The sequence below is a fragment of the Pezoporus wallicus genome, unplaced genomic scaffold (assembly GCF_028554395.1).
Source record: "Pezoporus wallicus isolate ANWC-B61680 ecotype Strahan unplaced genomic scaffold, APGP_CSIRO_Pwel_v1 contig_4131, whole genome shotgun sequence".
Lineage (NCBI taxonomy): Eukaryota > Metazoa > Chordata > Aves > Psittaciformes > Psittacidae > Pezoporus > Pezoporus wallicus.
In genome coordinates, this window is record NW_026641950.1 from 10,621,852 (window position 1) to 10,637,252 (window position 15,401).

The 15,401-nt window shown below is 37.1% G+C and overlaps 1 protein-coding gene across 9 annotated transcripts in view; it reads left to right on the forward strand.

Annotated features, from left to right (window-relative positions):
• Positions 1-2,714, forward strand: part of RALYL (RALY RNA binding protein like) — a 386,283-nt gene extending 383,569 nt beyond the window's left edge. For all 9 annotated transcript variants that reach the window (XM_057426077.1, XM_057426079.1, XM_057426071.1 and 6 more), the window contains one exon: positions 1,410-2,714. In XM_057426077.1, the coding sequence (XP_057282060.1) occupies positions 1,410-1,427 (18 nt within the window). In that variant the 3' untranslated portion in view covers positions 1,428-2,714. The remainder of the gene's footprint in view (positions 1-1,409) is intronic.
• The last annotated feature ends 12,687 nt before the right edge of the window (positions 2,715-15,401 follow it).

The following is a 15,401-nucleotide window of genomic DNA, read 5'->3' on the forward strand; positions in this document are numbered from 1 at the left end:
TGTCTATGCAAGTAGAGAATAAGAGTTTCAGGATATTTTAACTGGAAGAAGAAAGTTCTGGAATCTCTTGCATGAGCATTTCTCCTTAATCCTGATTACCCATGAAGAGTATGGCCAGACATCTGGTGCTTCCTTTGCAACAAGGGGGAAGTCTGATGGCTCATTGCTTCGAAGGGCAGTGATGTTTCTGATAAAACCTTTTTCATTGGAAAACCAGGTTTTCAATAAATGGAAATTTTAACAGAATTTTTTTTTTTTTTTAATTTTCTGTGAAAGAAATAGCAGACTTAAAACTTACTGAAAAAGGAGAAAATTGGCTGAAAAGAACCTCTGGAAAGATATCAGGTTTCGATCAGAAGTGCAGCAGGTTTTGTCAGCTGTTTTCAGTTTCAGTCATAGAAAATGATACAAGCAGAAAAAAAAATGTGAAGAAGAAATTGGCAGAAAGATATTTTTCATGTCAAAAGTAAAAAGAACCAACTTAGGCTGAAAATTTCAATTAAAAAAAAGGAACTATCTACTTCTGTTAACATTTTCTACTGTCAGTCTTACAGACAGATGTGATTGGGAAATTGGTGTTAGTTTTCTTGTGGGTAGATGGAGTTGGTGTGTCTTTTGCTCCCCTGCAGCACCACTGAATGCTTAGTTGAAGCTGGTAGCATGAAGGGGTCACATAGCAGGACTCCTAGATTTTTAGATGCAACCTGCCTCCAGCTTCTACTGGAAGAATGACCCTCAAAAGTGTTGGCTGACACTGGATTTTTGCAGTTTCACACTGTGGCTGGTAAAACAACAAGAGAAATCAAAGCATTTACAATTAAAGCCTATGGCATGTACACACAAACAATAAAATAGATGTCAAAGGGGAAGCCATTGAGGGAAGATCCATAAATCTGGTAACTATAAGCATTGTTGAAAGCACACAGACAATGTAAATGGTCCAGAAAAGGTACAAAAATAGTGTGATGGGATCAAACAAAAGAATTCTACACACAGGTTATTTAGATTGAATGCTATTATGCAAATAAAGCATTTCATTGCAAAGCAGTTAAGATACATTTATCACTGCTAAAGTAGAAATTATTCAGCAGTTGTTTGCATAGCATTATTAAAGGGAAGTATACCTCAGACTCAACAGCTCTTGCTTAATTCAGTGTGGTAATTTTGAGCCATGCAGTCTAAAAGATCATTGCAGAGTCCTGATTGTCCACTGATGCAGGTACATAAATTTTCTTGCAGCCCTCTAAAGTTTAAGGTGGGAAAGTCTGATGGATATTGGTATTTGATTGATTTGTGAAAGAGTCAAGTCATACTCTTCCCTCTTTTCCCCTGTTGTCTTGGCTTCCTTTTGAGGTTCTGCTGGAAGAAATTCTGTGCCTTCATACTAAAGTGAACGTTTCATTTCTCAGTTTCTACAGATCAAGTGATGAGATATCTCATGTGAACCCCCTGAAGACTGAGAAGAGAAACTGACTTCCCCACAGAAAATTGTGAACTGCGGTTTCTTACTGGCTAGCAACACCTTTGATTCAATTTGTATGAAAACTCAATTTACTTATTAAAATGGACGTTATTGTTCAAATATTAGAAACTCCATTTCTTATATGTTCTAAGCTGTACAATTGTCAGATTTTTATGGTTTAGATTGTAAATGTGTTTTTTCTCTGGCTAATTATTGGTATTATTTTTTTAATTTTGATGTCTTAAAGGCCAATGTACTGTATCATAATAATATGGACATATTTAACAGGTGTGGGAAACACTGTATACAAATGTATATTTCTAAAAGCTATTTTTATGATTAGCATGTTTTACTGTTCTACCATATTTAGAGTCAGGTGATATTGCACTTCTTTGTTACAGATTAATTCAAACAAGACCATTATGATCAGTGTCACAATTTAATACATTATATGGTATTTTCCATTATTTTATTTATTATATGTGTCATTGGAAATAATTATGTTTACTAATAGGGATAGCTGCTAAAAAGTGAAAAAGTCAAAATAAGAGAGCAATCCTTGATAAACTGTAAATTGAATCCTCCTGTAAATCCCTTTCTCCAGATAAGCACTCTCTGTGATGCCATTCATCAGACAGTTGTTACAGCTGCTCCTGCAAGTCTTTTAGGCCAGTTTGTTGCTACCTTATGTTTACATGAAAGTCAGTCTCCTGTCTAGCCAGGTAAATTAATTATAGACAGCCAATATCTATCAGCCTGAGTTAGCCTACTGATTACTTTTGGGGTTGTTTTCTGGCAGTCGTATTTGCACTTCCAGACCTCTAACACCCTCCTAAAAGCCTGCAGCTGGGATAATTATTACAGATGTAGGGGGAATCTCAGTATAGAATTTCTTAATAAATCATATTTCCTTTCAAACAGAATGGATGCATTATTTCTCTTGTGTTACTGAGATATTAAGGGTATCAAAGCATATATGATATTAGCACAAAATTGTCTTCTTTTAATGAAAGTACCCATTTGTTCACCATCCTAAAGCTAGACCTCCTTAGCACTGCAGATGACAGAAATCAAGGAATAGATGTTTATTTACCTATATATTTACATGAGATATACTCCTATAAAAAGAGACATTTCTTAAAAATTGATTGCAGGAGAAAAAATTTATTTAATAGCTACAGCCTTCAAAGATGGAGAGGTGTTAATTTAAAAAGTATCTTAAGCAGTCAAATGGAACTCAGACCCAGCTGTCTGCCAGGCAGAGCTCCTGCGTCCACTGAAATCTGTGGCCTCAAGCACCATGAGGATGAACCCTTGCCTTGCCCTTTCAATCATTCTCTGTAGGCTGAAAGCAAGAGAAAAATAAAGGTACCAGAGGGACTTTTTAATAGATCAGACTTTCAATTTCTATAAAAAACAGTAGTTTCTGAGATGATAGGTTCACCTCAAACAGTGGGTGCATGAGGAGGTGGGAGCTCAAGGTCTCCAATCAGGTTTCTAGCATGGGGACCACCATCAAAGAAAGGTCAATATTCTTCACATATTTGGAAGAAAAGCATGTATTTGAATTTAATTTTCTATTACTGAGTGGGAATTTTCTTCAGTAGATTATGTAACATAGCCCTCACACTTCTGTTTGTGTATTTATATTTAGCTTGTCTATTGTGTGTGGAGTTACATGGTTTACCTAAGTGCTGAGTAATACCTAATTACTTAATTAAGAAAAGACCAGAATAAGTAGCTATGCCTGAGCTTAAAAATTCACAGCTTCAGAATCCATCAACACCGACTCTCCCAGAAAATTACAGCAAAAAATATGACTTTTGTTTAAGTGAAATGTTAGGTCAAATCAAAGGGTGAAATATTTTTCCACTATCTGTATATTAATATAGTTTATGATCATTTCTAACTGAAAAAAATGTAAAAGAAATTGCCATTTGGGGATCTCCATCTTTGGCTGACAGTTAAAAAAAAAAGATCTCCAAACCTTAGCAGCTCAACAGGCATTTTGCCCATTTCAATTATGTAAATTGTTGGCTGACTTAAAAGATGAAGAATGTCATCCAAGGAGATCAGTTCTGATGTTGATGTTAATAAACCACATATGAGAAACAGCTAGGTGTTTTCATCTTTTCAGAACCTCCATTCCAAATGAGCTACTAATCACAAAAGAGCACTCTATTAGATTTTCACAAATTCTTTCCAATCATTACCCTTAGATTATATACTCAAAGAAATGATTGCACCATCATGATGTTAACACTGTTTCACATGACAGTTTAAGTCCTGAATATATTTTGAATGCAAAAGACACCTCTGATAAGACCCTGAGGCACTACTTCATTTGCAAGCCAAAAGGTTGTTGTGCCATGCAGTCAATTACTAACAAGGTTTCTTAATGGCATGTTTGCTTCGAATCACTACAGAGGATGCTGGTAGCTTCAACAAAGCTTGATAGTTCTCTACTTTTCATGTATGCAGTATGCTCGGTGTTGTTTGCCATTACTACCTATACTTGTTTTACATGGGTTTTGTCAGTTGTGAGGTTTCTTAATGTTGCTCATCCCTTGCAATATTAAAGAGTGGGAAACATAAAGGGTCTTATCAATCGGTTTGGGTAGTCAACAGTCTTATAAAATCCTTTATGGACAGTTCTGAATTAAACCAACTCACTTTCTACACAGGCCTATATGCTCTGTTCAGATATTTGTTTCAAACCTGTGCAGCTGCATGAATGGAAAATATTTGCTAAAAAGCTTTAAAGTTTGGATCAAGAAATATTTTTACTTTTGTAACTCTTGTATGACATGCTGTGGTTCTTATTATTTTTCTCTGTAGATCCATTTTTAGTTCTGAAAAATTATTGTATTTAATATATGTAGATAGCTACAATCTTGTAAGCAGTCATATTTTTAATAGGTGCCACTGCAAGTTAGAATTAAAACAGTCAGGGTTTGCCCATGTAGATCAGATTGTTGGCTCATTACAGTTTTCTTTAAAATATTGTAACATAATTTTTACATGTCTGTAAATAAATATTTTCTCTGATTTATGCACTAATTCAGTTTTGTAATTTTTTCTGTTAAAGTGTGACTTTAAAAAGCTTTCCAGGAAAAATGCTCTTCTCTCATGGAAAAATACCATCTAAAGCTCTGCAATACAACCGTGCTTCACAAATTTTCCAAGCAGAACAAACAGAAACAGCAATCCATAATATGAATACTTATCTTGAGTAAGCAAGATGGAGAAAAATATGGTAAATCTTGCTATTATCTTAACAGTTTGAGATATTTCAGGACCAGTCATGTGTTAAAAGATGACTGAGAAGAAATGTGACAAACTTCATGAAAAGAGGGGATTCTTCAGTGGGGTGTGAGAGAGAGGATCTCAGTGGTGATATTTCGTCAAATTTGAGGAATGAATTTTCTTATCTTGGAAGTTTCTAAGTTTCAGGTATCACTAAGGCAGTATGAACATAAGTTATGAATTGTTATTGGTTTTGGTATTCAAATACATTTTTTTATTCATAGTTTATTATTGCATTCACAAGGTGCTACTATACAAACAAACTAAGGCAAATTGGCCCACAAAGTCTACGAGAATGTGTTAAAATTATATTTGTATAATATAATATGCCAATATTACATTGGGAAGCAAGCCTACTTTGAAATGTGTGTGTGGTACATAATTTTCTACAATTTTTGTGTGTTGTCATTATTACAGCTATATCAGATTTTGCACAAGTTTGTGAAATTTAGGTACAACTTACTTATATGCACGATTCAGGGCTAATTTCTTACCCAAAAAGAACCCTGTTACAGATTAAACAGTAGCCAATTAAAATAGTTTCTAATTCTTTTTTAGTAGAGAAGGTAGTCTGAGAACATCAAAAATTTCCAATCTCCATGTTCAGAAGAATCCTCACTACTCTAGGAAATTTAAATAAGGAATATATCTGATATGAGAAGAAAAGGTTAACAAAGTAAGATAATTTCATTTACTTTACTTTTGTCAAGATCTTGCATAATAAATATTCTAAAAAAAAATCACTTTGATAATCTGAAATTCTGTATTGGATCATACTGGGCATGAGGGAAATTATTACTGAAATAAAGGCATCAGTCAGCCAAGAATAAGCAGGAAGTGCATCCTGCAGTCTTAGATGGATAAAACATCAAATAATTGAACACGTTATGGGCAAAGGAGTAATATATTACAAATTTTTTTGGAACAGAGAAGTTCTTAACCCTTTGCATTATGAATAAGAAAGTATAGAAAATATAATTAATGCAATTAAGTTGTAGTCAAGATTATACTGCAATATTTTTTATTTGATCATATGAAGATCCATCCTGAGCCTCATTAATTGCCATTAGGGAATGGGAAAATCTTGGGAAAATCATTATAAAAATAATGCAAAATTATTAGAGGAGTGGAGGAGTTTTTCACATTAGTAATGGTATCCTGTCTCTTTGCCTTAATAGTCCTAAAGGGTGTCTCCAAAGCAAACAATTGAATATACATTTTATCTCATAAATTCTTTATTCTGAGACAGCAATCTTGTCCTGTGTCTACAAAACTTCTGGCTTTTATCCTCCCTTAATTAAACCTGTAGGACTTCTGCATCATAAGAACTCACCAAAGTTATCCTCTCAGATCCAGCAGCCACACATCAAAAAAAAAAAACACCTCTATATAGTGTCATGGTTTAACCCCAGCCAGCAACTAAATACCACACAGCTGCTCACTCACCCCTTCCATGCCCCAGTGTGATGGGGAGGAGAACTGGAAAAAAGATAAAAAATGTATAGGTTGAGATAAGAGCAGTTTAATGATTGAAAAAAAAAGTAAATAATAATAATAATGGTGATAACAAGTGAGATAACAAAGAGAGACAGAAAATTAAAAAAAAAAAATTGCTCACCACCGCCAACTGATACCCAGCCCGATCCAAGCAGCAATCTGGGACTTCCAGGTAACTCCCTCCCGTTTATATACCGGGCATGACGTGCTGTAGTATGGAATACCCCTTTGGCTAGTTTGGGTCAGGTGTCCTGTCTCTGCTTCCTCGCAGCTCCCTGTGCCCCTACTCACTGACAAAACATCAGAGACTGAAAAGTCCTTGACTTAGAGTAAGCACTGCTTTGCAACAGCTAAAGCATTAGTGTGTTATCAGCACTGTTCCCAGACTAAAGCCAAAACACAGCACTGCACCAGCTACTGGGAAGAAAATGAACTCTATCCCAGCTGAAACCAGGACATATGGCCAGGCTCCCATACAAGAGGAAGGGCAGTATGTGTGCACACAAAAACAGTTGGACAACCTGAACTATAAGAAAAGATATTTCTTTTGGCCAGCAGCTGCCAGTCTTAACAGCCAGCAAAGGACAGCCCTAACTTCAGATAGTCTATTCCTAGAGAAAGGAGAGTATGACTACAGATGCAAAAATGATTTTGTACACTAACTAAAACCAGCACAACTTGACATGTTGGTACTGTAGCTGTGAGCATTCCTCACCAATGAAATGTTGTGGCCATGAGAATGAGAGAGAGAAAGAGAGAAAGTGAAGGCAGCTGTGTACAGCATTTCCAGCCCTATTCTGGTGATCCATGCCCTTACAACAACCAGTTCTGGAAAACTGGTAAGCAAATCCTCTGAGAAACTGCCAAGGAAAATTGCAGTGCTACTACAAAATAAATAGTTGTTAGGGTTTGGATGGTGGGGTTATTAACTCATTTGACAAAAAAAAAAAGCTAAAAGTTTTTCACTGATACATATTTTTGGGGTTGCTTTACTAAGTACTTATTTGATTAACCTCTTAAAGAAAGATTGCTGCTCCACACTTGTGCGAACAGAATTAATCCACAACTATCACAGTGTATTTGAACAGAAAACCTAGTTCCCATATCATCCATCCCATATTAATCCAACTAACCAAGCAAAATTGTTTCTAAAGGTTTCATTAAATCTTTCTGATACTATCCTGTGTACATATATTTAACAGTCTAAAGTAATGGAGAATAAGCTTTGCATGACCACTCTGTGGTGTATTACTGTATGTGAATATATCTATGATGTGTAGCTATGCATATATGGAAAAAAAAATACTTCCATTGCTTTGTGTTTTAGATAATTGGAAATGTTTCTCCTCAACTAGAGACAACTAATGTGGGAAATAAGAACCAAACACATCCCTGGGGTAACTCTGCTGATATAAGTCATTAAATGAATATCTCTGGTGTCTACTCTAGCTGGATTCTTCAGCAGAAACTGTGATCAGTGTTCACCCTATGAGGAGTAACAGCAGCATTTATCATGTTACTTAAATTAAAAAGGATTTATAAGTCATATTGCTGTTGCTAGTATTGCTGCTGCAGCGGGAACATGGTGGATCACAGTGGAGGGAGGTTATAAAACTTGGCGGGACTGCAACTTAACAGAGCACTGAAACTTGAATGGGCATTGAAAGGATCTTACCTGGGGAGGCATACTCAACAGAAGAACCCAAGCAGATGTTAGGTATCCAGCAGCTTCCTCAAAGAGCAGTTGTCAAAGGTGTCTTTTTATAGGGGACAAGATCAAGCTTTTTACCCTTCACCTTCATCCTCCTTTTGTGTGCACTTTGTCTTATCTGTTAAATGACAAGGTTTTTCAGAGAAGAGAAATGAAGGGAAGTGGCATCTTTCTTGGAATGAAGAGCATGAGTGAGTGGGTATGTGCACACTCACTTCCGCACAACCCAAAGACTTGCAGATGGAGGAGATCCCATTTCCACTGGCCAGGGAAATCTCCTTGAGGTATGTGAACCTTCACTTTTTTCAGTGAAGCTGTATGAGACTGTGTTTGGAGGACTAAAATACTCACAGAGGTTATGATCTCCACTTTAAAAATTATTGTGTAGATTGTTTTTCATCTACAGACCTCAAGCAGTGACAAAAGAAGGTTGACTCCTTTCTTGAATACGGATGGGGAATCCAGAGCATGAGGAGGCCATTTAGATGTCTCACAGTCTTTTCCTATTGGTAACAGCAAGAATCTGAGAGGACTAAATAGGGTCCTGGCCTCGTAAAATCCATGCAGGCTAAATCTCTCAGACAAAGTCTTTACTTTGAACTTAATATGGATCCTTCCAAACAGAAGGAGCAGCAGCAGTCTCCTCCCAGGAAGGTTGCTTAATGAACACCTGGCTGAAAGATTAAGCACATTTACAGAAAATAACAGAGCATCAGGGAGAACTGTAAGCTATTAAAGATATGAGCCAATATATCTAACATTGTAGTCTGTGTTGATCCTTCAGCTGAGATGTAGAAGCAGTATAACCACACAGGTACTGTGTGGTAGCCACACACCTATACTGCTTTTTACAGGAGTAGGTGTGTTTGTGCTAGTTTATGTTTCACAGTGTGCTCCACAGCTCTCCTGGTGCTAGCATTAGTACAAAGGCTGACAGCTATGGTTTTTCAGCTTATCCATGGTGCAAAGGAAGGCAAGATTTTCCCTGCACCTACTTGTGTCGTTGTGCCTCAGTGGCACATAATGTGGCTGGACAAGTTGATCTCCAGAGGTCCTTTCCTACCTCAACTATTCTATGATGCCATGATTCTATGTTATAGTGAAATGACGTCCATAAATTCTATATTAAAAAGATACTTAAGACACTCAGAAAGCATGCTAGAATCCTCACGTAACACCCATCTTATATATATTCTTTATCATTAGAATCTCTTGTGAATATACAACACAGATTCTCACTATGATAATTTATTGAAGCAGGAACATTCTTTTCCCAGTAGAATCCTGCAGCTGCTGAAGTCATGCTCAGATTGCTTTCTTTTATCCTGTTCAGGATGAACTTCATAGACAATGCGTGCTTAGTTCACACAAAGCACAGTTTCAGATGGCAAGAATCAGAGTCCTATCAGAAAACTCTGCAGCTCTGCATCAGGGAGGTAGCAGTTGGAGACTCAGTCTGTGAGGCAATAAGGGGAGCTGGTTCTCCTGTTCCATATCTGGGTTGTGTTTGGCCCAATGAGCACAATACATGGGTAAGTATCTCAAGAAAGATTATAAGGCTGTTGGAAGGCGGAGTGAGAGGTTGTCTCATTGCCAAAATGCCACTGGATAAAAATCTATATTTTGTGCAGGATCCAGAGTAGAACATCCAAGACATATCTGAGATAGTCCTAACAAAAATATAAGTTCTTGTCTGCACAGAGATGAGCTGGGGGCATGAGCTGCATAAACAAGACACACAGAGTTAAGCCTAAGGCAACTTAGCCAAAGTCCAGACTGACCATTTTCTTGCCTCCTGAACCAAAGCAGCATGGATGGGACTACAGTTTAGGGCACATCTTGAGGACTGCAATGTTGAACTGAGGCATCTATACATCACGTAAGTCTTTCAGTGCTTGTAGTCCTAATGGTTTGACTTGGTAAAGTACTGAGTGTCCTACTGGAGTCAACAGCAATACCATACACTTAACTGAAACATCCACCTGGGACTGGCAAGTATAGACAGGACTATGTGAGCCTTATGCCTTTGTGGAGAATCTAAAAGGGGAAGCGGTACTAAAATAACTCCAGATGCTGTGTTTAGGCAGGTATCTTGCTTCCTTGGTGTGTCTGTTTTGGAATTGTAACAAGGGATGTTTCAGTTACTCAGGACATTAGAAATGGCATAGATGTGGATGTTAGGCTCCTGAATAGGGCCTCCAGTTTTAACTGTGGTGTTTTAATAGAATAACTAGATGAAGATGCTAGTAAAACTGGATGAAGAATGCAAACAAAAGGTTTGACTGAGGGAGTAGCTAGTTGGACAAGTTTATGAAAAGTAAGTTGGCAGCAATAAAACTAGTGGTGAGTTCTGTAACAATTAACTAAAGTAGGAACTAAAACCCTGATCTTATGTTACCCACTGAAAAAAAGAATTAGATGTAGCATGTGCTAAATTATCCTTTTATCACCTATGAAAGGATGCCAGACTTTGGCACCTATTATTGCCATTAAATGGACTATACTTTAGTCACACCTAGATTCAATTATTGCAACAGTGCTAGCTGCAGCTATTTCAAAATATAACCCAGCCTTTGCGATCTTTGTACTGTTGGGCTCCCAATTAAAAGAAAATTACTGAAGGCCCATTTTCTCAGCTTAGCACTGTAGGAGCTTGAAAAATAAGAATGATTTCTCACCATGAACTGTGAAATGAACATAAAAGTGGTGTAGACTTCTTTTTTCCCTTTGAATTTTAAGTTCACCTCTGGTTTAGTCAGAGACACTTTGCTTAGTAAAGCAACACCAAAGGAGTCCTGTAACCCAACTGCAAACCTGGCTGAAAAGCAATCTGCACTGGCCAACAGAGTCATTTCCAGGGAAGGAAGGGCTGAGTCCTAGGGGCAGCCCCTACCATGAGGGCTGTGGGATGCACCCCTACCAGAACTTTATGAGCCTTACAGACATCTTTCCTTGCCCTTCTGCCCCTTAGTGGGGGCAGAATATTACAAAGGATATAACTACAGCCTCATATAAACTTGCTGTGCATGAACTGCAATGAGTTTCTTTTTTTAATAGCAGTTATGTTCATTACAGAGATCTTGTGCATTCTTGCTGCTGTGAGGTAGTACTCCAAGCATTTGGCTGTCACAGGGACAGCCATGTGGAAGAGGATAAAAAGGGGCAAGTAGGAGAAAGGTACAACATTTTTTATAAGACACTGGCCTTTTTTGTGTGGGATTTTTTTCAAAGGCCTACCTATTCACATATTAATAAAACCTTGATAATTAATAACCTGTACTGTTCTTGGGTTTTATATTGCTCTGTTAAACTTTTGTTGCACTATATATTCATGTTCATATGCTCACATATGTACTACAAAAGTTTCTGTTCAGACTCCTATCAGCTAAAACAGTATTAGAGGTAACAGTTTTCAGAAGGACGTAACAGGTTTGTAACCGTGCCCAGCTTTATAATTTGAGTAAAAAGAAAAAATACTAATACAAAAATGAAGATGTTTTTCATTTCTTTAGAAACTATTCCTCAGCTCTCAGTTCTTACTGTGTCCTTTTTGGTTAAAATAGACGATGTCGAACTGCAGAATCTGGGCCAGCTTCCCTGAGCTGTAAATGTAATTCTAATGCCATTTGTTTCTCCGTGAGTTAGCTGACAAAAGCCAACAGTTTGAATAGTATTCAGAAAGGGATTAGACATTCTGTGGATAATGAACACTTCCACAAGGGTATTTAAACAACAATAGCTGTTCTTTTAAGAAGGGCATAAACTTTTTATTCTTGTTTTTCCCTTCAGTGCATAACTAAGCAGTAACTGACAGCACAAAGGGAATGTGGAAACAGGTTGTTCCTTGACTACTTACCTGGGGTTTCTAGCACCTCTCTCTGCATCCTTGAACTGCATGATCAACATGATCAGAGACTATATAATAGGACCTGATGGAGACAAGTTGAGGCTTAAAAAACATAAAGAAAAGCTAGACACATTACAGTTGTATATTTCTAGTGCTACTGAGCAAAAATGTACTGTAATTACTCCTTCACAGCATAGGGGAGAGAATACTATTGTGTTTCAGCTTACATTGCACTTCTCATGCTTCAGAGAAGTACAAATACACTGCTGGTAACTCAGGGGGAGAAGCAACAGCACAAGTCAGGTCGTCAAGTTGAGCATGCCCTGCTTCCTTAAAAAACAAAAGGGCACAAGAGTAGCTCATGTGCTCAGGCTTAGCTACTAGACTGTGTTACCTATACTACAGCACTCCACTCTGTGGTTTCTTCCACACAAAATTAGCCTGGTGACAATTCCTGTTCTGTATATTGCTACTAAACCATGCACACAGGAGTCTTCTGACCTGCTGTGATTAGGTGTAATGTCATACAGCCTTTATTATTAGCATAAAAGTGAGATGGTTTTGGTTGAAACTGCAGTTTTGCACTCAGATTTGCAGTGATTCATCCTATTAATTATTTATAAAGAAAGTATTAATTAATACCCCTAATTACTGCACTTACTCTTTGACTAAAAAGTTAATTTTCTGGGAATTTTCAAGGGAAGCTCTTAATCACTTTATGAGTTAAATTTTTTGAGAGATGAGAGCTTTAATTTATCAATCAGTGTCAGACCTTTTATCTTTCCCCAATGATCTGTGCATTGCCAAGTGTTCATACACAAGCCCCGGCAAAGGAAGGGATCTTGAGAAACTGGCTAGACTTCTTTGTACTGTTTATTGATGGGTTTGAGGACTGTATATCACCAATTCAACTGATTTATTTTTTTAAAAGAAGGCTCTAAAATAATATTTTCCTTGAGAGAAGTTTGCAAAAACCTCTTGATCCACAAAACTGACGTTAAACGATACCCTTGTTTAAGGTGTTAGATTAGGTGACCATCACCTAGTAAGAAGCACATGAAGGGACAAGACAGGCTGTCTTGGTTTGCAGGTTTCTTGGATAGCCTTTGCACCTGCACTGTAGGTTGCCTTGTCTCCAGTCACACCTTCTGCCTTCCTTAAGGAGATCCCATGGCTCACCCCAGACTTGACTCAATACCTCACTTTGCCTGAGACTGCTGATGAACCCTGTCCCTCTTGACACCCTGCCCTGATTTAGTAGGGTTGTGCCTTTGTCAGGGAGGGCACTGCCCTGCCTGTGACATGCCTGCTCTTAGCTCGCACCTCATCCTCCTCAGTGGACCAGTTGGGCTCTTGCTGTTCCCTGATGTGCACAGACAAAGTGACTGCTGTGTGCACAGAATCTGGTAGGTTTATTGGTTTACTGCAAAGATGCTGCTGAAGTAAGTGCTCTAATGAAATGGCATCAGGTTTATTAATTTAACTTTGCTATTAAACAGAATATAGTGAAAACAGAATTTTTTTATTACATGGAGAAAAAGAATTTTTAGAATAATGTTAATGTTTCAAAGAATTTTTTGATAGCTTTAATACTTCTATATCTTAAAAGCAAGAATAGAAATATCTGTACTTCTCATGGACTGAAATGTTCTGGGAAAATTAGAAAATGTTGAGCATTTTAACTGAGCATTTGCTTTTTAAGAAAAAATACATTCTCACAGTTGCATAATTTATTTCAGATTATTTAACTAAAATATCTTGTTTCAAATCAGTTCAATTTAAAACTATATTTCCTTAGGTAGTTCACACAACCACAAAAAGTTCTTTGTTATTTTCCCACAGATTAGGTTCTACTCTATTTCTTATGCTTCATGACAACTATGACCTGACCTATGGTGCATTACAGAGGTCAATCATAGAAGAGATGCATCCGTCACAACAGATTTCATTAGAGGTGTTTCATATGTACAAATGTCACATGTATCTGTTGTGCACTGTAAGATCAGAGTCAACAGCTGTAAACAACTCAGATTTTGGTGAGATGCATTTTATGACAGAAAGTAGCTAAGATTTCATGATTTTTCATCAGAAAAATCATAAAATCTAGTTTATTTGTGAGCTCCAAAGATTGGAAGTATACTTAATTATTCTCAAATTTAATCAAGAAGAGAAACTGCACACTGTTGAGAGCAGACCTAAAGAAGTAGATTGCAATTAATTATATAAAGGCAAGATACAGAATGGAAACAGCTGCTTTCATACTTGATCATAAAAGAAACTACCAGGGCAGTCCAGACACTTTCTGGGAGACTTTGCAGTGGCCTTATGAGATTCCTGGAGGTTTTTGAGGTGTCCAGGTCAGGACAGTGTCAACCACAAAGACTAGTGAGAAGGGAGCTCCAGTTCCAGAGAACTGGAAATGGCTTACAACTAGAACTGTTTAAAAGCTGCAAGTTTTATCTTTTTTTTTAGGGTAAAACTTACTAGTTTAAACTAGATCAGTCTGATACCTGCAAGTGAGGGGAAGTTCCCCAGCTGAGGACTACTCCAGGCAGTGGCAGTGTGCCCATTGCCTTGCATCCACCTCATTTGATCTTGTAGTGTGGGTTGAATAAACTGCCTGAGCTAATGGAAAGGGGCTCGTAATGTGAGGGAAGGATGGGAGGGTGAGGATGATGTTGTTATGGGTTTTTGCAAGGTCAGACTTCTAGCCTGCTCCCAGCTCAACTGCACAGTCACAATGGATGATGAATGAAACAATAGGAATGTGATGCCTGGAAAGAGAATAAGAGCAGGAAAACCCCTTTGGAATTTCAAATTAATTTCAAAAGAAGGAAATCAGAAACAACTTCCACCACCTACTGTACCTCTCTAAGCTGCGATTTTCAGAGAAACCCAGGGAAGCTTGATCCTTCTTGACATACCAGAGCAGCTGAGCATGTAATTCCTGTAGCTCCTAGAAAAATCTCTGGTCTGAGACAGCTTTCGGCTACCCTTTAAAAAAATAAAAAAATAAATCAAACTTTCCTCTCAGATGCCTATTTACTTGCTAAAAGGAGTTCAATAAATGAAAAAAAAAAAAATCTGAGGCAATCATAATGATTGCCTTAATATTAATAATCCAGAGCTCTGGTAGCTGTGAATTATTTCTGGATTTCTGGGGACTACATGTTGTTTATGAACAGCTTGATTTTTCAATATAAAATTTTATTTTCTCTCACTCTTTTTAATTCTACTTGAAGTTTATATATTTTCATTACAGTAAAATTGACATTTTTTAAAGCCACCAAATATAAAGACACTATTAAATGGCATTTATAAGCATCACTTTATGTGGGAAGAAATCATTGAAAGATCTGTTCAGTTTATAACTGAGAAAGCAGAATAATTCTTTCTTTCCAACATAAAAAGACTTTTTTTTTATCTAAGAAAAGACTTATAGCAAGTGTAAGTTGAATATCATGTCTTTGAGAATTACAATCTGTTTAGACCAAAGTAAATCTATTTGAAAGGAAGTAAGTATTAAATAGCTATAAGTAGTTATGTATGGTAATTTTCTAAAATATTTTTATTTTTCT